The following is a 22,164-nucleotide window of genomic DNA, read 5'->3' as shown; positions in this document are numbered from 1 at the left end:
TGCGTGTGTCTGCATGTTTATGTGTTCTTGAGTGTTCGTGTGGGAACATACTGTACACATAAACATGTATTCCTTGCCCAATTCATGAAAGAGATCTAAGAGCAATGACAGCCCAATAGAAGCTCAAAACCCAGAGTTAGCGTCTTGGCCTCTAGCTAGGCGGTGGTGGCTCATGTCTAACCCCAGTACTCAGGAGGCAGAGGCAGGCAGATCTGAGTTCGAGGCCAGCCTGCTCCACAGAGCGAGTTCCTGTACAGCCAAACGACACACACACACACAAAACACTGTCTCAAAAATAATAATAGTAATAAATATCTTGGCCTCTAATTTTTTTTATTTTTATTTATATATGTGTATGTGTGTCTATGTGTGCTTGTGACATGTGTGTGCAGGTGCCTGCAGGAGGCTCCCATGGAGCTGGACCTTACAGGTGTTTGTGAGCTGCCCAATTGGAGTACAGAGAACCAAAGCCAGGTCTCTGCAAGAGCAATGTGCTTTCTGCTGCTGAGCCGTCTCTCAGCGCCAAGGTCTAGCCTCCAAGGATCGTTCCTGCTGAACAGGGATCCCTGGAGACACGTCAATGCAGGGAAAGTAACTGCGGGGCAAACTTGAACATCTCTCACTAGAGAACCAGAAATGAACCAAGAATGGCAGGGACCTGCCAAAAGGAGACAAAAGTCAATCTGAAGAGCCGCCTTGAAGATACTCTGGGTATGGTAGATTACACTCATTGGCTAAGACAAGGAAAGGCCAATAGTTCACAAAGTACAAACCAACCAATATACTGAGGGTTGCATAAGGAATGGAACAGTTCTGTCCTTTGAGAGAGTTCTGTCTCTGTAAAATGCATGAGTACCAAGAGGAAACTCCGCAACGAAGAGCGGCAGGCACCACCTCCATCCCACAAGCTGTGTGAGCGCATCCAGAAAGTGGCCAGTTGGAACTGAACCATCTGCTGCAGGGAACAGGAAAAGAGCCCCTTCTTCATGAAATATATACTCCAAATCTACAACCTGGACGTTAAACACAAGCAAAGCAGCTAAATCTGAATTTTATGGACTAACTGGCCAGCTGTCATTGGAACCATCGAGGTCATAAAGACTCAGGGGGAACAATGAAGGAACCGACTCAGGTAAAAGAAAGAGAAGGCCTAAGTGGCCAGGTCCCATCCTAACGATGTCACTGGACGACTGGTAAACGTGAGTGGGGCCAGAGGAATGCACTAGCTAATTTTCTGGTTGCGTGGTGGATCGTGGGAAAAATATTCCTGTCATAGGCCATATATACAAATACACAGATGTAATTTTGAGTCATTTGGTGGGCAGGGAGATGGGGCGGTATGATTTTCTGATAAATAATTTTATGCAGAAACCAAGAAAGGCCAAAACACCAGTTACTCAATCAAACACTAACCCAGGTTTTGTGGTGTTGCTACAGAGGTGTTGTGTGGCTATAGCTGATTGACATCTGAACTCAGTAGCTTAGGAGACTACCCTCAGGAGTCTCAGTGGGCTTCATCCAATCAGCTGAAAGGCCTCAAGAGCAAAACTGAAGGGCTGGGGGGTAACTCAGTGGTTGAGCACTTGCCTGCCTAGCATGCTCCAGACCCCAAGGTCAGTCCTCAAAACTGCCAAAACAAATAAAATAAGTGGGAATTTAAAAAAAAAAAAAAAGAACAGGAGACTGAAGAGATGGCACAGCAGTTAAGAGCATTGGCTGTTCTTCCAGAGGTCCTGAGTTCAATTCCCAGCACCCATGTGGCGGCTTACTGCAGTCCCATGGGATCCAGGAACCTCTTCTGGTGTACAAATGTATATGCAGACAAAATACCTTTAACAAAAATATAAACAAATAAATCTTTTTTAAAAAATTAAAAATTGTCAGGTTGTGGTGGCGCACACCCTTAATCCCAGCACTCAGGAGGCAGAGGCAAGCTCATCTCTGTGAGTTCGAGGCCAGCCTGGTCTACAGAGCTGGTGCCAGGACAGGCTCCAAAGCTACACAGGGAAACCCTGTCTTGGAAAACCAAAAAGAGAAAAAAATTAAAAATTAAAAAAAGAACAAAATTGCAGTTTCCCTAAATGGGGGGAAGGCAGGTGCTTCAAGACTATTGTAGGCTGGAGAGACAGTTCGGTGGTTAGCATGCTAGCTACCCAAGCATGAGAACCTGAGTTGGAATCTTAGCACACATATCAGATAAACAAGTAGATAAAAAAGAAAAAGCTGGGCACAGGCAGGTTCTCCTACAATCCTGATACTGTAGGAGAGAGACTCGAGGCTCACTGGAGCTTACTGACTGATGGCCTAGCTCCAGGTTCAGTGAGAGACCCTGTCTGGAGGGGATACAGAGGGAAATGACAGGGAACGACACCCAAGTCCTCCTCTGCCACCACACCCATTTATGCAGTGCTCCCCTGAACCCGGACTTCACGCATGCTAAGCAAGCATTCTACCCAGGAACTGCATCTCTCACCCTGAAATGTCCTTAAAGAGCTTGTCTGTGTTCCTAAGATCACCCCGGAAACCTCAGCGCTAAATCTAAGCCACTTAAATAGCAGCCCAACCCAGTGCTTTACAGTGCTGGAGGGCCAATCCTATTGCTGACATGGGGAGGGGGCAGGGAAAGCTAGATCTCAGCCCCCAGCCCCCGTGCTCACCGCTGATGCTGCCTAAGCCCTGAAGACTCCATTAAAGCTACTGCTCTCTGAGGAGCATTTCTGGCTGACACAGCTCAGTGCAGGCTCGCTGGCCTCTCCCAGGTGACCGGCTCTGTTGGAGATCTACCACTTCTCCACATCCTCCCTGATGCCTCCTTCGCCTCTTCCCAGGCTGCTCTTCTCTCTTCATACCTTTGAATCCCAAATCCTCATGGTGACTCCATTAGGAACCCTGCTTTTCTTTTATATTGACCCTCTAAGTCAGTGACACATTTACCAATGACAACTGGTTTTATTAGCTCCTGCATACATAGGGTTTTTAAAAACCCAGTCCCACACCTCTTTACCATGGCCACTTCGGGTCCTTGGCCCGGATAAAGTGCATCTGTTTGAATCTCGACTGTCTGTCTATGTGTGACATATTGCATTTGCTTCATCTTCCATGCACTGTTTCCCATCCAACACACGAGCACCGCAAGGTTGGCTAACATCATGTGCCTCTGCCCAAGGCTCTAGAAACATGCCAAGCACGAAGGCTGCCCAGCGAGTGAGTAGGGATGACGGTAGCACCTCCCTGGGTGGGAGAGCTGAGAGAGCACCTCCCACTCCCCTCTTGCTAATCACAGGCAATGTCTTGTCATTCTCCCTCCCTGCAATGTTGCTCACAGTTTATTCTGAAACACAGAGGCCACATCATGCCTGGACTCCGATAGGCGGCTTCCCACCCCCTGCTGCAGTTTCTGTCTCAAGAGACAAAAAACAACAACAAAAGAGGGATCTTCGGTTTCTGTTCTGATGATTTGGGTCTGAAATGTCCCCCAAAAGCTGGTGTGCTGAAAACTTGGCTCCTAATAACAGTGCGCAGAGACGGGGGCCTTGGGAAAGGATTGGTTCATGGGTTCTGTGACCTCATCAAAGGATTAATCCATTCGTGTATTAAACTTAATGGGCTACTGGAAAAGGGTAGGAAATGCTAGGAGATAGGTGTAGCATGAGTAATAAAAACCCAAAGACAGATATTGCGGTTCAACTGAAGGTCAGAAAAGCAAAGCAGCCAGCCACTGGTTCTTACTTCTACCTCAGTCTGAAATGGCGATCCTGCCTCCAAGAATCTCAGAACAAGACTGTGTGTGAGAGCTGTCTCCTCCCGTGTTATATTCCTCTCTAGTGCTGGGATTAAAGGCGTGCACCACTACTGCCTGGTTTCTATGGCTACTGAGATTAAAGGTGTGTGCCCCCACTGCCTGGTCTGTAAGGCTGACCAGTGGGGCTGTCTTAGTCTCTGATCTTCAGGCAAGCTTTATTTATTAAAATACAAATGAAATATCAGCTAGTAGGGTCTAGCTGGAGGTCACTGGGCATGCCCAGGGAAGGAGCATTTTGTCCCCGGTCTTTCTCTCGCGTCAGTGGTCACATGCCGTCCACCATGGTCCTCTGCCACAGCACAGGCCTAAAGCCATGAAGTCAGCTGACTCTGGGGAGAAATCTCTGATGCTCCAGTGAAAACGGCCCATTCCCCCTCTAACCTGGGTTCTCTCACGTACTTTGTCACAAGGTTGAAGTCTAACACAGGGCTGGTGGCCAAGTTCTAGGAACGGATGGCAACTGTGGGCTGTAGCATGGCGGAACTTCTTAGTGCCACTGAATTCTACAGTAAAAATGGTTAACGTGGGAAATTTTACCTTATGTAGAGTTTAACACGATGAAAAGCTAAAGTTGCTGAGATTCCCCCTCAACTGTAGACCCCTGCCCACCCAGATGTCTTAATTTGTTAGTTCTAAACCAAATACCCCTCCACACACACGCAAACACACACGCTCACACACACATACACACGCGCACACATACACACACACATGCACACACACACGCACACACACACATACACACGCGCACACACACATACACACGCGCGCACACACATACACACGCGCACACACACGCACACATACACACACGCGCGCACACACACATACACACGCGCACACATACACACACGCACACACACACGCGCACACACACGCACACACACACGCGCACACACACGCACACACACATATACAGAGGCACACACACACGCACACATACACACACGCGCACACACACATACACACGCGCACACATACACACACGCGCGCACACACACGCACACACACATATACACAGGCACACACACACGCACACATACACACACACATGCACACATACACATGGGTATATATATATACACACACACACATACACACACATACGCGCACACACACACATACACACGCGCACACACACATACACACGCACACACACACGCACACATACACACACACATGCACACATACACACGGGTATATATATATATACACACACACATACACACATGCACTCACACACACATACACGCACGCAAACACGCACACATACACATGGGTATATATATATACACACATACGCACACACTTACACACACACATACACGCATACACAGGCACACACATACACACGCGTGTGCGCACTCACGCACACCCCTGAGCAGGACTCCAGGACTCACACCTCCAGGCCGTCACCCTCAGCCACATGTCTACCTGGCGCATTCCCATCACTCCTCAGCCCACAGCCTCCATTCCCTCTCATCCGAAGGACTTTCCTGACTGACTGCCCTTGGCTCGCCCATGACATCGCCCTTCACACCACGGCTAATGAACCTGCTAATTCTCTCCCCGTCTGTGGTGCTTTAGCTGGCAAGTGCCTGCTCCGGAGATTTGCATTTTCCCTCCACTTCTGGGTGCAGCTATTCGGCCCTGCAAGGAACAGTCATGGGACTTCAATTCCTTCCGCAGGCTTCCCACGGAGCCGGGGACATTATCAGACACACAGTGTGCACTAGACTGCCTGCGACTAACGAATGACTCTCTCAACTCCAAGGTGACGGCTGTCTCTCGAAAACACAGCCAATGAATCAATATGTCTGAGAGCGAGCGCAGCCTTTCCTCAAAGGGAGAAAAAACACAACTAAAAAGACAACTTCGTGACCTGTTATCAGACGAGCGGCTCGCAGGCAGGGAACACAGCTGTGTTTTGACTCCTGCAGAGGCCGCTCTGAGATGGAACACGTGGGCCCGCAGCAGGAACACCTAGCCATGCACACATGCAGACACCGCCCTAGTACCCCAGCCTGAGGCGTGTCCCTCAGACCAAAGCTCGCAGCCCCGACAGATCATCTTGAGATCCTTAGTTTAAAGCCCAATGTGGTTCTAAAAGAAAATGCAACTACACAGTCCTGACAAAGAAACAGAGGTAAATTTCTGAGCCTGCAAAATTAATCAACACCAGTTTGAGGAGAGCTAAAAACATGAGAGGCCTTTTTGTCCGTGTACCCATAATTAACATCTTACTGGATCCTAGACATCAAATTAGCAGGTTATTGTCTCTGTGGTGAACATTTGGTACAGACAGAGGAAGGAGCAGAGATTCAAATGTTCCTACCTGCTCCTGGGCCAGCAAAGCCTTCTTCTTCATGATCTTCATGGCATAGACGTCCCCAGTTGCCCTCTCTCTAACCACCTGCACCTCAGCAAAGTGACCACAGCCCACAAGACTTCGGACTTCAAAGTCTCTCACTGAAGGCTGGAGCTCCCGTAATTCGGCTATTGTGTCGGAATCTGTGGAAGATGGAAGATTTACACCCGGGAGAAAAATACACTTACTTCAAATGCATGCATCTTTGCGAAAGAGGGGAAAAGGAAAGAAAGAAAAATGTATTCTGTCTTCCTTCCCTGTCAAAAGACGTTGAGTCACTTTCTCATCCATCATGAATAATTATAAAATCGGCACAAAAGTCTTTTATCTGTTAAAATTAAGGGCTCCAGAAATTCCAAAGTACGGTTTCCATGGTAGCTATAATTCGAATCCTGTAGACTTGGGAAGTAAGAAAGGAACACACATGCGATGCTTTTCTCCTTCCTCTGAGGGCTGCAGGCAGTGCTGGGGTCAACAAGCTTGACGGCCTCCAGCCTGGCCTGACACTGTGACCTCAGCAGCACGACCCCCACTTTTCCACCAGCATGGCCGTTGATTCCCGATCACCTCTGTTCTAGCTAGCCGAGCTCTGCCTGGATTTGTGAACTGGCCCTGCATTCCTGCAGAAGACTGCTTTCCCGGCCTTACTCTACGCAGAACTGGAAAGGGCACACGGTTAGTCCCCAGGTCCAAACGGGCTGACATCTGCTCTCAGGGTTGACAGCCACACACCCAGATGAGCCTGGGACTCTGACTTTCTGGACTAACAGGTCCAGTGGCTCCAGCCTAGATCCATGTGGGAAAGGCGGGACTGAGGGGTGGCAGTGCAGGATCTCGCACACATTTAACAACACTGTGAGACGGGCATCTCTAGCTAAGCAAGGACTCTGTTGACTCGTCTGTAAGAACAGCAGTGATGACCTAAAAAATGGAACCCCGTGAGTAACAGAGGAGCTGCATCGGAAATAGAGGTTATAACCAAAGGAAAGCGAGAAACGCCAAGGGTGCAGCTCAGTAGCAGAGCATGTACTCAGCATGCAGGAGGTCCTGGGTTCAAATCCTAACACCAAAAAAACCTTACCCTAGAGAATCTCATAGTTACGTATCACAATGAAAGCTGAAAGACGAGGCTTGGGGAGACGACTCAATGATTAAGAACATTTGCTCCGCAAGCATGACGATCTGAGTTCAAATCCTCAGCACCCACATAAGAAGCCAGGCACGGTGACACATGCCTGCAATCCCAACACCAGAGGTCAGAGACAGGTAAATCCCAAGGACTCACTGGCCGGGCAACTTAGCCAAAATGGCAAGCTTGTGGTTCAATGAGAGACCCTGTCTGTAGACAATATGGTGAACAATGAGAGAAAATGACATCTGACGTTCTGCTCGGGACTCTGGGGGTTCACACACCTGCACACTCAAATGCATGCCACACACACACACATACACGCCATAAACAGAAAACCAAGAGACTGTACTGAAATGTCCCTCAGACACCGAAGCAGGTAGCCCTCCAAATCCGCAGAGTCAACCAACTAAACACGGTTTAAGAGCATTTGAAAGGCCAGCAGGATGGCTCAGTGGGTAAAGCTGTTGCAGTGCAGGCCTGACAACCTGAATTCCATCCCTGGATGACCCAGTAGAGAGAAATCCGCTCCTAAAAGTCGCCTTCTGGCCTTTGCATCCAAATCATGAAGGACACACCTATTCACATGCACACCATAATAATGAAAAACTTTAAAGACATTCAGAACAAAGAGCATTCTAGAAAGTTTCCAATGCAGAACTTGAGTATGTGGCACACAGACATCTACACCAAATGCCAGCCAAGGCAGCACCACAGTGGGTACTGCAGAGGGTACCGCAGAGGGCACTGCAGAGGCACCACAGAGGGCACCGCAGAGGCACCGCAGAGGGCACCACAGAGGGCACCGCAGAGGGCACCGCAGAGGGCACCGCAGAGGGCACCGCAGAGGCACCGCAGTGGGCACCGCAGAGGCACAGCAGTGAGTACCGCAGAGGCACCGCAGAGGCACCGCAGTGGGCACCGCAGAGGGCACCGCAGAGGCACCGCAGAGGGCACCGCAGAGGCACCGCAGAGGGCACCGCAGAGGGCACCGCAGAGGCACCGCAGTGGGTACCGCAGAGGCACCGCAGTGGGCACCGCAGAGGGCACCGCAGAGGCACCGCAGTGGGTACCGCAGAGGCACCACAGTGGGCACCGCAGAGGCACCGCAGTGAGTACCGCAGAGGCACCGCAGAGGCACCGCAGTGGGCACCGCAGTGGGCACCGCAGAGGGCACTGCAGAGGCACCGCAGAGGGTACTGCAGAGGCACCGCAGTGGGTACCGCAGAGGCACCGCAGAGGTACCGCAGTGAGTACCGCAGAGGCACCGCAGTGGGCACCGCAGAGGGCACTGCAGAGGCACCGCAGAGGGCACTGCAGAGGGCACTGCAGAGGCACCGCAGAGGGCACTGCAGAGGCACCGCAGAGGGCACCGCAGAGGGCACTGCAGAGGACACTGCAGAGGCACCGCAGAGGGCACTGCAGAGGGCACTGCAGTGGGTACCACAGAGGCACCGCAGAGGCACCGCAGAGGGCACAGCAGTGGGCGTCCCAAGCAACACAGAATTGGTTCAAGTACAAGAAGACGTGTTCATAGGTATATGCAAACACCACACTAGTCCACATAAGAGACTTCAACATCTGTAGCTATTAGTTTTGCGGGGTGTGTGCGCGCGCACGTGTGCATGTGTACAAGTTCCCATGGAAACCCCAAATCTACAGCCACATTATCTCCACATGTTGTTCTCATGATGAAAGGAACCAAGAGGAAGGCACTCCCCCCACCTGCCCTTCAGGGACTCAGCCCTGTCAGACACCAGACACATTGTTACCCTCCACCCCCAGGTGCAGCACATTCCTTCCCACTGTCACTGTGAGTTGTGTATTTCCCTTATGTGACTTGTGTACCCTTTAAAAGGTCCCTCCTGACATCATGACTCTCTCTTGCTCATTCTGTCTTCTGGTCTGTCTGTCTGTTTCTCTCTCTCTCTCTCTCTCTCTCTCTCTCTCTCTCTCTCTCATCCCCACTCTGCAACAGCCTTTCCACTCCCCTTCCCCAAATAAACCTCTTACGTGACATCTGTTGCATGGTACGGTCTCGGCAGCATGGTGTGATCTAGGCCCACCAAGGTGCTCTGCTGCTAACCTAAACTTAGTTCTGCAGTTTCTCTTGGATAGAAGGCAAACGTGGTCAATTCCACGGTATTGGCTGACTTCTGATCCCCACTCTCATGGTGGCCAGTCATACCAAGCTCCCTTGGTCCCGTGGGGAACCACTCTAGAGTAGTAGGTGGATCCACATGCATTCACTGTGAGCGCTGTTTAAAGTAGATCTAGGATCATGGAGATGGTTCGGGATCCACACGGGGGGCAAAAGAGAACTGACGCCTGCAATTTGTCCTCTGACTACACATATGCTCACGCACATGTGCACATACACATACACACGTGTAAAATAAAGTAGAACTGACGTGCCTACAAAAAGAAGCCAGCATGGACACAAACTTGGGGGTCGCACAGCATTTCCCCTTTGCTCTCGATCACCATGCCAAGCCCCATCTGCCCCCGCCCCTTCCTGGGCTTCCTTCATGTCAAGTATTTGAGTGCTGAGTTATAATTAACCGAACGTGCTGGCTCGCAGCTTTCTGTGTTTGAAACTGACTTGGCTGCTGCTGTACACAAGGCCAATCTCTCTTCATTTTCTTTAGGGCCTTGGGCCCCAAAACTGCTTACGACTCAGAAACCCTGGGCCTGTCACTGGGGACGATCTGGCTTCTAAATCACACACGTTAGACAAACTGCTTTGCGGGGAAAATGATGATGCCTTCAGAAGTGCAGGAAAGCATTCCAAATCTCTCTTTTCCCCGAAGGCTTTGCATTATTAGGGTGAATAGGTGAGGTGCTAGAATCAAGCCCCTGGCTGTTTTAAAAAAGAGAAATGGGGGGAACGCTTCACAACTTCTCCCCATACCAGCTGCTTCTGTGACCCCAAAACCATATGGACCCATCATCTCCCTGAACTTTTAGTTGGTGTTTGTGGGTCCAGTGGGTCCTGAATATCGAGGCAAACCAAGACAGAACACGTTAATGAAAACACAGCCCAGGCTGTGGCTTTGTTAGACAGACAATTGGACCCGTGGGGGTGAGGGGAACAAAAAGTCAACCCAGCAGAATCAACAGCTTCCTTCCCAGAACTTCAGTCCAGCCTCTCAAGGTCTAGGAATCCATCCGTCACAGAACCCTCGACACCGGCTCGAAAACATGTGCGTGAAGAAGCTCATGACGAAAACTTAAACAGAAAACACTCAGAAGCAACCTACCCTAAACCTCCATCAGCACCAATAATAATCTAAACATCAACTCAGGACAGCAGGGCTACATGGGAGGCGCTGTCCAAAAAGGGAAAAAAAAGGTTCATTTATTTTATTTTTTGTGTATGAGTGTAATGCCCTTGGAATCCAGAAGAGGGCGTTAAATCACCTGATGCCTGTGAGCTTGCGTGTGTGTGCTGGGAACTGAACCCAGGCCCACACCTGTGTACTTTAATATGTAACATGAGATCACTGTGATACTGCTTCATCACATTGAGCAGTTAGCATTTCTTTGTCCCATCAGCATAGCCTCCTGACTCCAGGACATATATGACGAGGCTGCTGCCTGTGAGGTTAGACACACTCTTTCTTTTTTTTTTTTTTAATTTTAATTTTTTTATTAATTATTTATTAGAGATTTCTGCCTCCTCCCCGCCACCGCCTCCCATTTCCCTCCCCCTCCCCAGGTCAAGTCCCCCTCCCTAGTCAGCCCAAAGAGCAATCAGGGTTCCCTGCCCTGTGGGAAGTCCAAAGACCACCCACCTCCATCCAGGTCTAGTAAGGTGAGCATCCAAACTGCCTAGGCTCCCACAAAGCCAGTACGTGCAGTAGGATCAAAAACCCATTGCCATTGTTCTTGAGTTCTCAGTAGTCCTCATTGTCCGCTATGTTCTGCGAGTCCGGTTTTATCCCATGCTTTTTGAGACCCGGGCCAGCTGGCCTTGGTGAGTTCCCAATAGAACATCCCCATTGTCTCAGTGTGTGGGTGCACCCCTCGCGGTCCTGAGTTCCTTGCTCGTGCTCTCTCTCCTTCTGCTCCTGATTTGGACCTTGAGATTTCAGTCCGGTGCTCCAGTGTGGGTCTCTGTCTCGGTCTTCTTTCATTGCCTGATGAAGGTTAATATTCAGGAGGATGCCTATATGTTTTTCTTTGGGTTCACCTTCTTATTTAGCTTCTCTAGGATCACAAATTATAGGCTCAATGTCCTTTATTTATGGCTAGAAACCAAATATGAGTGAGAACATCCCATGTTCCTCTTTTTGGGTCTGGCTTACCTCACTCAGGATAGTGTTTTCTATTTCCATCCATTTGCATGCAAAATTCAAGAAGTCCTTGTTTTTTACTGCTGAGTAGTACTCTAATATGTATATATTCCATACTTTCTTCATCCATTCTTCCATTGAAGGGCATCTAGGTTGTTTCCAGGTTCTGGCTATTACAAACAATGCTGCTATGAACATAGTTGAGCAAATACTTTTGTTGTATGATAGGGCATCTCTTGGGTATATTCCCAAGAGTGGTATTGCTGGGTCCAGGGGTAGGTTGATCCCGAATTTCCTGAGAAACCGCCACACTGCTTTCCAAAGTGGTTGCACAAGTTTGCATTCCCACCAGCAATGGATGAGTGTACCCCTTTCTCCACAACCTCTCCAGCAAAGGCTATCATTGGTGTTTTTTATTTTAGCCATTCTGACAGGTGTAAGATGGTATCTTAAAGTTGTCTTGATTTGCATTTCCCTGATCACTAAGGAAGTTGAGCATGATCTTAAGTGTCTTTTGGCCATTTGAACTTCTGTTGAGAATTCTCTGTTCAGCTCAGTGCCCCATTTTATAATTGGGTTGATTAGCTTTTTACAGTCTAGTTTCTTGAGTTCTTTATATATTTTGGAGATCAGACCTTTGTCAGTTGCGGGGTTGGTGAATATCTTCTCCCAGTCAGTGGGTTGCCTTTTTGTCTTAGTGACAGTGTCTTTTGCTTTATAGAAGCTTCTCAGTCTCAGGAGGTCCCATTTATTCAATGATGCCCTTAGTGTCTGTGCTGCTGGGGTTATAAGTAGGAAGTGGTCTCCTATGCCCATGTGCACGCACACTCTTTCATGCTTACCTATAAGCAGGTATACACTGAGATGACAGACAGGATAATACAACAAAAACATAACACAGTAGGATAGTCCTTTATTACCATTATCAAGTACTACATATAATTGTACATGTTCTGTTGTCATGGGACTCACAGCACAGGTTTGTCTAGAACGGTACCATCATAAATACGTCTGTAATACGTGGTGCGACAAGTTAGAATGGCTGCCGCGTTGCCTGGTGGCAGACGACATTTAGTTCACTGTAACCTGTTGGAACCTATCACATAACTGTTGTTCTTGGAGCACTCAAGTGTGGCGCCCAGCGGTACCCCTGTATCTGGAACGGCTAAAGCATCATCTGGTGTATATCTTAAAGAATATCTGCTCAGCGAGTGCACTGCTAGGTAAACAAAGTGCAAAGAGGCCGATGTCACTTCTGTGAGCTCACGCACCGGTGCACACAGCGACCCTCAGACACACACACATATACATCAAATTCTTTAAAAATTAAAGGAACGGGGGTTAGAGAGATGGCTCAGAGGTTGAGAGCACTGACTGCTCTTCCAGAGGTCCTGAGTTCAGTTCCCAGCACCCACATGGTGGCTCACACCTATCTGTAATGAGATCTGGTGCCCTCTTCTGGCGTGCAGCCATTCATGCAGGTACAAAGACTGTATACACAATAAATAAATGTTTAAAAGAAATTAAAGACATGAAGTAAGCGGCAAATATTATGTCACATGCTTTATGTAAAGATAAACAAGTGTGTTTTGGTTTGGTTTGAGACGTGTCACCACATGCAGAAGACAAATAACTCTTTAAAGAAATAAGTAAATAAGCAGATATTGTAACAGCATTCTATATCTCAAATATAGTTAGGTGTCACTTTAAAAAAATACATAAATTATATAAGCATTTGTTTTATATAAGAGGGCACCAGGTCCCCTCGAACTAAAGTTAGACAGCTGTAAGTTGCCATGAGGATGCTGGGAACCAAACCCAGGTTATTTGTAACAGAAGCAAATGCTCCTCACTGGTAAACCATCTCTCTAGTCCCAAGAGAGAATACTTTTTAAAAGAATTCATAGGCAAGGTGTGGTGGCACATGCCTTTAATCCTAACACTCGGGAAGAAGAGGCAGGTGCATCTCAGTGCATTCAAGGCTAGCCTAGTCTATACAGTGAGTTCCAGGACAGTCAGGGATACATAGGAAAATCCTGTCTCAAAAAGAGAGAAACAGCAGCCAAATACAGTGACTAGCCTATACCATCTTGGTTTGTGTAAGCATCCTATGATAGCCACACGATGACAAAAATCACCTAATGATGCAACCAGAACACGTGTCCACAGTTAACCAAGGCAGAACTGCAGCTGAAGACAACAATGCCTCCCCTGGCTCAAGGTCACGGCATCTGTGGGAAGCACCACTTCTGGCCACCTCTCCGTCCCATTTCCTCTGCAGCTCCAGAGTAAACCTCCACTCCTTCAAACGTGGACAGTGGCCACTGATGGACCCTTCTCCACACAGCATGCAAAAGCAAAGCTCACATTCTGAAATAGAAACTCAAAGGGGGTGGGGGCAGGGGGTGGAGCTCACACTAACGTAATCACCGGATCTCAATCACGGCTCTTCAGGGTCCTCACCAGGAAGCCTCTTCAAAAAATATGTAACATTTCCTGGAAGAACATCTACTAGAAAAAAATCTCCACTTCACTGGCACCAGCTCCTGATTACACCCCGCTTCTCTATGATTGACTGCTCTTAAGGGTCCCCAGGGTCTCAAACCTAACGAAGGGGCTGGAGCGAGTTCCTCCAAGTTCTGCCCCCTCCTGCTGCCTACTTGATAATTTCCATATTCAAAAGAAACCAGAGGAGCATTCAAAGGAACTCAGGTGCCAGTAAAGACCTCAAGGGCATTCTGAAGATACAGAACTGGTGGCTGACCACAGTTGACACTGTGGTCAGCGGGCAGTGTCTATTGACAAGCGGTGTCCTAGTGACTGCTGTCACTGTGACAAAATAGCCTGACAGAGCAACTAAGGGTACAGTCCCAGGGTACTGTCCACCATAGTGGGAACTAAGGGGACAGTCCCAGGGTACTGTCCACCATAGTGGGAACTAAGGGGACAGTCCCAGGGTACTGTCCACCATAGTGGGAACTAAGGGGACAGTCCCAGGGTACTGTCCACCATAGTGGGAACTAAGGGGACAGTCCCAGGGTACTGTCCACCATAGTGGGAACTAAGGGGACAGTCCCAGGGTACTGTCCACCATAGTGGAAACTAAGGGGACAGTCCCAGGGTACTGTCCACCATAGTGGGAAGGAAGGTCATGGCAACAGGAGCCCAGGGAGGCTGGTCCCAACGCTGTTAACTAAGGGTACAGTCCCAGGGTACTGTCCACCATAGTGGGAAGGGAAGGTCAAGGCAACAGGAGCCCAGGGAGGCTGGTCCCAACGCTGTTAATGTATTCGCTCACTTTCTCCTTTATACTGAGCCAGCATACTAGCCCCGGAAATGGTGCAATTACAGAGGGCGTCTCCCGACGACAGGACGTGACAATGGCAGAGGTCAGGTCTCCCTATAGGAAGTGATGTGTTCAGAGCGGCGAGCCTCCCTGCAGAAAGTGGCGCAATTAGTGGGCAGGTCTCTATACAGGAAGTGATGCAATCACAGTTGGCGGGTCGCCCTACAAGAAATGGTGTAAGTTCGCAGGGCTGGTCTCCCTATCTCAACCTAATCAAGATAATGTTTTTGTTGGTGGCTGTCCTGGAACTCACTCTGTAAACCAGCCTGGCCTAGCACTCAGAGATCCACCTGCCTCTGCTTCCCACGTGCTGGGGATTAAAGACCTGCTCAAGATAATCTTCCCAGGTGAGGGAATTGAGAGCAGACAGGTGCACACAAGCCAGTGAAGCCCTTGTTAATGTTTGAATGTGAAATGGTCCCCACAGGCTCCTGTACTTAAACACTGGGTCCCCAGCAGGTGGCACTGTTTTGGTCGGCTGTGGGCCATTCAGGAGGAGACATGGATTTGAGTGGCTGGAGTGTGGGCCTTGAAGCTCATAGACTTCTCCTCCTGCCCAAGCTCGTCGCTTCCTGGTCAGCATTCTGTGACAAGGGGTTGCCACATGGCCCTGCCGCCACTCCTCTGCCATAAACTCTCTCACACCGTGAGCCAAAACAAACCCCTTTTCTCTTGATTTGCATCTGTTGGCTACTCCGTCACCATGGCAAGCAAAGTGGGCTCGCTGGTTTTCCCTCCTCAGCACCCACACAGAGATACCACCATAGGCGGCATAAGTCCACCTCCCGGCAAGAGTCGTCCTGGAGGATGCGCCTTTGAAAAGGACCAGCGGAACCCTGATGCCCCTTCCCTCTTTCCCGTTCATTCCTAGCCATGACATAAGCACCACACACTCTTACCAGGATATGTTGCCTGATCACAGGCGCCAAAGCAACCAGCCAAAGACTGAAACCCCAAAGGTACAGGCCCAAATGATCCTTTCATCTCCCGCACTCCGCAGCCATCCTGGGTGTTTGATGACGGTAACAGAAAGGTGCCTGACAACAGCCAAGGATCTTACATCCTCAAAAAACTCAAGGCAGGGCGGTGGTGGGGCAAGTCTTTAATCTCCGCACTCGGGGAGGCAGAGGTGGTGGATCTTTGTGAGTTCAAGGTCAGCCTAGTCTACAAGAGCTAGTTCCTGGACCCCTAAGACTGTTACACAGAGAAAACCTGTCTCGAAAAACCAAAAAAAAGAAAAGGGAAAGAAAGAAAACCTTCAAAACAGCCTGAGCGTCAGTGCTCTTGGACACTCAGGGCTACTGTGGGGAAGCCTGGCCTTCGAAGCTAGAGCCCTCATAGGTCAGGGGTTCCCCAAGCCTTTTCTTAAAAGGTCACGTGGGAGAAAGTTCAGGCTTTGGGAAGTCACATCACTCCTGTTCCAAGCATTCTAATGTGTGACTGAAGCACACGGGGGCGGTTGGTTCCCCTAAGCTTTGTTTACACCCAGAGTTCACAGTTTCCAGGCCCTCACTTTAAAGGCCACACAGAGAAACCACAGTGAGCATAAGACTCTGATCTCCACAAGAGAGGCATGGGTGGACAGGTTGAGTCTGCTTTCATCCCAAAATCTCAATGGAGCTCAGCTTTCCAGCCAGGACTACAGACACTGAGCAAGCCATCTAGAACATTCCATCTTAAGAGCCCGGAGCATGCAATTTTAGCCAATACATCACAGAGCAGAGGAATCCCCAGATGAAGACATTTGAACCATGAACCCAAGATGAAGCAATACAAAACTATCCTTTTCGGCCTCTACAGGCTGGAGTGTTTGGTTAGATGGCCATGCTGGATGAGGCGGTTTCTCAGATCTGTCATGACTGACTACATAATCCTGTGTGCTGTGCATGCATCACAGGACCCCGGCTGTGACAACCAGAAGGGTCTCCCAGGGCTTCTCTAAGAGATGCTGAAGGAGCAGGATGCCCACTGACTGAAATCACTAGTGGAAAATACAAGCAGATGTGGCATCAGCACCAGCACCCAACTGCCCCAACACAGGGAGGCGAGCAAAATCAGAAAAGCAGTCCAAGTCAGCTGAGCCATGACATCAGAGGCCCTAGGTCACCCTGCCTTCATCAGCTGCTTCTCCATGTCTTATGACATCAGTGGTATAAAGAAAACAATCCAGGTAGCTAGTGGTGTAGCTCACTGGCACGGCATATGCACGCCATGAGGGAGAGCGAAGAGGAGACACCAGATTCAGAATCATCACCGTATTCGTCTACTATCATGATTTTAAACAAATTATCTTACTGAATTTAAACACAATGGCCCCTAAGCACTGTACCTACTCTGCCTGAAGGACAGGTTGGCTCAGAGTATAAACACAGAGCTAAGTCCCTGGGACCAGTCATGCCTGAAGGAAGCATCCTTGGATTTCTGTCCCATGAGTCAACATAATTCCCTTTTGAACTGAATCCATCCCTTGTAGTGAGAAGCTGGACTTAAGTCTGGTCTCCAGGTTACAACCATGCAATCTGTATACCCCCCTGGGTCAGTCTTATGCAGACTATGGTTTTCTGCAGCTTCCGCCCACATCTTCTGCCTCCAGCATCCCTGCTTCTGACAAGGGAGACGTGGAGAGCGAGTCCCCCGACTTACACTTCTGGACAAAGCTGCTCACGTGCTTCATCTTCATCAGGGCGGGCTGGCTGCACTCTTCAAAGAGAACAAAGAGGCCGTCTAAGATCCCTTCCCGGGAAAGAGCAGACTGCTGCTGTTGAATCATGACGGGCGGTTTCCCCTAAAAATGGCAAACAGCAGATGGAGATTCTGTCAATAATGAAAAGCTTTCATCAATAACATCCACGCAGAGTAAATCACAAGCGCCCTGATCAACTACCTGCTCACAACACACCAGCAATGATTCTGGGCCCGTTAAGTGATTATTTGCATGGGTCCATTGTGCAGGGTTTTTCACCTGCATCTGGGGAAAAGACTTGACAAGAGCACCGTCGGGGTAAATGGTCATTCCTGCCGGGAGTCTGAGCTTCATGGGAACAGTTACTTCGGACCCCACAAGTTTTGAGATGATTCCGTATCTCCTCAACAGGAAACACTGATTGCCACCCCTTCCCCATGTGGCTGGATGCCTGCTAACACAACTTCAGCCTCTTTTAATTCATCTCAAAGTAGCAGAAATGGATGCCTACCGTGAAGCCGAATTTATTCATGATCTGTGGGATCAGTTACAGATTGGCAGACTGTGTCTAGCCCACAAACATGTTTTGTTTGGCTTGAAGTATTTAAAATAATTTGGATTATCTGCCAATATTTTTAAAATTTTTAAATCAGATTTTATACACACACACATGCGTACACAACACACACACACACATACACATCAGAATATCTGTCTTTTCCTGAAGTGCCAGTGGATCTCGCAATATTGCCCTGTTCTGCCTGGTAACACAGCGGGAGCTGAGTGATGTCGCCCTCTTGGTGGGCGCTAAAGTCACTGTAGATTTGACCTGCGGTCTTCTGTCTGGCGAGCTTAAGTCATTTATGCCTACTATCTGGCCTCTCAAGACCTGAGTGGGCAACCCCTGGTTTAGAGCAATGATTCCCGTGGGAGGCCATGGATTGTGGGGCAATCTCTGTGTAAAAACAGCTAAAGGAGGGAGGCACAGAAAAGAGATTTTTAAGAGTCCAGGGGCTAGGGTGATAGCTCAGTTGGTAAAGTACCCATCACACAAGAATAAAGACCTGAGTTCGGATCCCCAGAACCCATGTAAAATATCTGGGCATAGTGGCAAGTGCCTGCCACCCCAACACTGGGGGATGGGACATGGATTCCTGAAGCTCATCCTGTGGAACTAATGAGCAGTGAGAGATCCTATCTCAAAATGTTACAGCAGAGATCAGCCAAGGAAATCTACCCAATGTCTGTGGCTGCCTACACACACACACACACACACACCAAGGAAATCCACCCAACATCTACGGCTGTCTACACACAAACACACACACAAACACACACACACACCACACACACCCCAAAGAAATCTACCCAATGTCTGTGGCTGCCTACACACAAACCAAGGAAATCCACCCGATGTCTATGGCTATCTACACACAAACACACACACACACACATGCGTGCACATACACATACCAAGGGAATATACCAAGGGAATCTACAGCTGGCTTACACACACACACACACACACACACACACACCTAGAAAATACACCCAGTGTCTTTGGCTAGCCTACACACACACACACACACACACACACACACAATTTCAATGCATCGTCATGCCTACAATCTTAGCACGTGAGAGGCTGAGGCAGGAGGATTATGAGTTCAAAACAAAAGGGGGGGGCAAAAGAGAGCCACTACCGGTTCCTGGCACATGCCACACGTCCCTCGAATCCACCGTCCATTCGCACAGGTGCCGTCCCCGAGACTCACTTTAAATGGCAGGGTGGCACAAATCACAAATGGCAGTGCGCTGGCTCAGGGCACAACTTCCAGACACCAAACAGACTTTGCCTTCGTTCTTTTTTGGGAAGGCAGTTGCCATGCACAGAAGTTTAGGCGACATTTAGGGTTTGGCACCAAACAAGGCCCGTGCTTGAACTATAAACAGTTCTGTTGGAAGGTAGTCAGGCCCACTCCTTTACGCTGAGTTCACAACAAATTTGGTGCCACGATGGCAGAGCTGAAGAGCTGGCTCCAATGACGATAAAGGAAAACCTTTTATTGTTTGGAGGAGGGGGAAAAAAGAAGTCCAAGATAGCCTAGGTAAATGAATAAGTAAATAAATACATGGAGAGGCCACGTGACGGCGGGGTAAGGGCTCAGGCTGGCCGTGAAGACTAATGACTTCAGTCTGGTGGCTGGAATCCATGTAAAAAGCCAGATATGGGGGAACATCTACAACCCTAGCAATCATCCTGGAAAGTGGGAGGTGGAGGCAGGAGAGTCGGCAGAAGTCTGTAGGTCAGCAAGCCAGGAATACACTCTCAGCAAAACAAGAGAGACCTGCCTCAAAACACAGGGAGACGACTCCTCCAGACTCCTCTAAGTTACACTGTAATACCCATGCACAACGGCACGTGCACATATGTGCCCAAGGATAAATAATTCCATTTAAAAATAAACAGCCAAGGGCTGGAGAGATGGCTCAGTGGTTAAGAGCATTGCCTGCTCTTCCAAAGGTCCTGAGTTCAATTCCCAGCAACCACATGGTGGCTCACAACCATCTGTAATGAGGTCTGGTGCCCTTTTCTGGCCTTCAGACATACACACGGACAGAATATTGTATACATAATAAATAAATAAATATTTAAAAAAAATAAAATAAAAAATAAACAGCCAGCCGGGCAGTGGTGGCGCACGCCTTTAATTCCAGCACTCGAGAGGCAGAGGCAGGCGGGATCTATGTGAGTTCGAAGCCAGCCTGGTCTATAAGAGCTAGTTCCAGGACAGGCTCCAAAGCTACAGAGAAACCCTGTCTTGAAAAACAAGAAACAAAATATAAAAAACAAAGAAAACAGCCAGCTTCAATAAGGTCATGGGACAGAGGTAGTTGACCGCAGGAAAAGCCTTATCCTCTCTGAGGAGCAGATGAGGATGGGGTGGAAAGAAGGTGGGGGACTGGAATTGGTTTGTAAAATAAATAAATTTATTTAAAAAAATAAAATAAATAAGCAAGATTGCCTTAGTGAGCAGTCAGTGCCTAGATTCTACTGACCCAGGTGTAATCTCAGTGGATTGTGGACTGAGTAACCACAGCCGACACGGTGGGGAAGCAAGGCCACCCACTGAAGCAACCTGCTGGGCTTTGTTGTCTGTTTGCTTGCTTGTTTGTTTGTTTTGAAACAAGGTCTCTGTCCTGGCTGGCCTTCACCTCACAGAGATCCACCAGCCTCTAACTCCCGAAAGCTGGGATTAAAGGCTGCACCACCACGCCTGCTGGAAAACCCTAGGAAAAGGCGCCACTATACCTTTAAACTGTAGGGCTTGTTACACAACACTGGGCGGCATAAAAGAGCAGCTGCATCTGAATCACTAGAGAATCACAAGAGAACAGATTCTTTGGCCCTATTACCAACCTCCTGAATTACAATTTTCTAGACTGCAGTTTAGAACTGATTTTAATAAATTCTCCAGGAGACTTGGTCAAGTTGGGAAGAGCTGGGCCTTCCTGCCTGACCCTTCACCTGAGAGTTAAACCCAAGTAGACAAGGGGTTCCCGGAGACTCAAGGAGGCTTAAGCCCCATGGTACCTTCTCCAAAAGCTCAGGGGACACAAACTTGGAAATGGCCCTTTGTTCTGACGCTTTTTCCTCCTCTCTCCATGTTTCTTAAAATGCTCTTTCTTCAGGAAATGAAAAGACCAGAAAGTAATGGCTTTTTCCTTTCATTTGTTTTCTACATCCTTGCTTGGCAGAATATAAAAAGCTGGCAAAGCCCTGGCCGCCTGGTGATTCGTGAGATTTCTGTGGCTCTGGAAGTCTGCCAAGCACCAAACAGAAGTGCCCTGTGCAGGAGGGAGCCACACCGTCGGAGACCTCGTCTAAAGGACATACCTTAATAGAAAACAAACCAGCACCGTGTCTAACCGTCAGGGTGGCAGGCCGGCATGGGGACAGCACAGTGGCCTCGGCAGGCACATGAGGCTCATGTCTGGTGTACCCAGACACTTTGCCACAACCTTTCCTGGGGCAGGAGGCACTCATTGCTACCGTCTGCATGTGCTTTACCCTCCAAGGGTTCGTGGGCTGCAAGCTTGGACCTCAGTGTCAAAGTGGTGGGAGCGTTAAAAGGTGGGTTGAGACCCTGTAGGAGGTTCTCTAGTCCTCAAGATCGGAGGAGACACTTATCTGCTCTCCAAGATACAAAATGTTTTTCTTAACCTTGGGAGCTGGGAGCAGGATGTTAGAAAGGGAGTAGGCCTGGTCTTTTACTTCCTATCTTGCCCATGTGATTTCTGCACATGCCCCTGTCAGTTCAGAGCCAAGCAGAGCCAAACAGAGCCAAGCAGAGCCAAGCAGAAGTCAGTGGCGTACTCTTGAGTCTACAGAACTGTGAACTATGTGGCCTCTTTTGTTTATAAAGCACAAACCCTTGGGTACATTGTTATAGCAAAAAACCATCAACTAAAGTCACTCGGCATTAAAAAGAGATGTAGTGAAAGTGCCCTGGTTTGCTTTCTACCTCTGTGACAAACAC

At 48.8% G+C, this 22,164-nt stretch overlaps 1 protein-coding gene across 9 annotated transcripts in view; it reads right to left on the bottom strand.

Annotated features, from left to right (window-relative positions):
- Cit (citron rho-interacting serine/threonine kinase) overlaps nt 1-22,164 on the bottom strand; it is a 178,832-nt gene that overhangs the window by 151,204 nt on the left and 5,464 nt on the right. For all 9 annotated transcript variants that reach the window (XM_041647361.1, XM_041647376.1, XM_041647382.1 and 6 more), the window contains exons 3-4: nt 17,584-17,725; nt 6,138-6,313 (exon numbers count right to left, since the gene is read on the bottom strand). In XM_041647361.1, the coding sequence (XP_041503295.1) occupies nt 6,138-6,313; nt 17,584-17,725 (318 nt within the window). The remainder of the gene's footprint in view (nt 1-6,137; nt 6,314-17,583; nt 17,726-22,164) is intronic.

Source organism: Microtus oregoni, unplaced genomic scaffold (genome assembly GCF_018167655.1).
Source record: "Microtus oregoni isolate MIOR12 unplaced genomic scaffold, Mior012 000003F_ref0000135, whole genome shotgun sequence".
Classification (NCBI taxonomy): Eukaryota; Metazoa; Chordata; class Mammalia; order Rodentia; family Cricetidae; genus Microtus; species Microtus oregoni.
The sequence above is the reverse complement of the archived record's forward strand: the minus strand, read 5'-3'. Positions and strand labels throughout refer to the sequence as shown.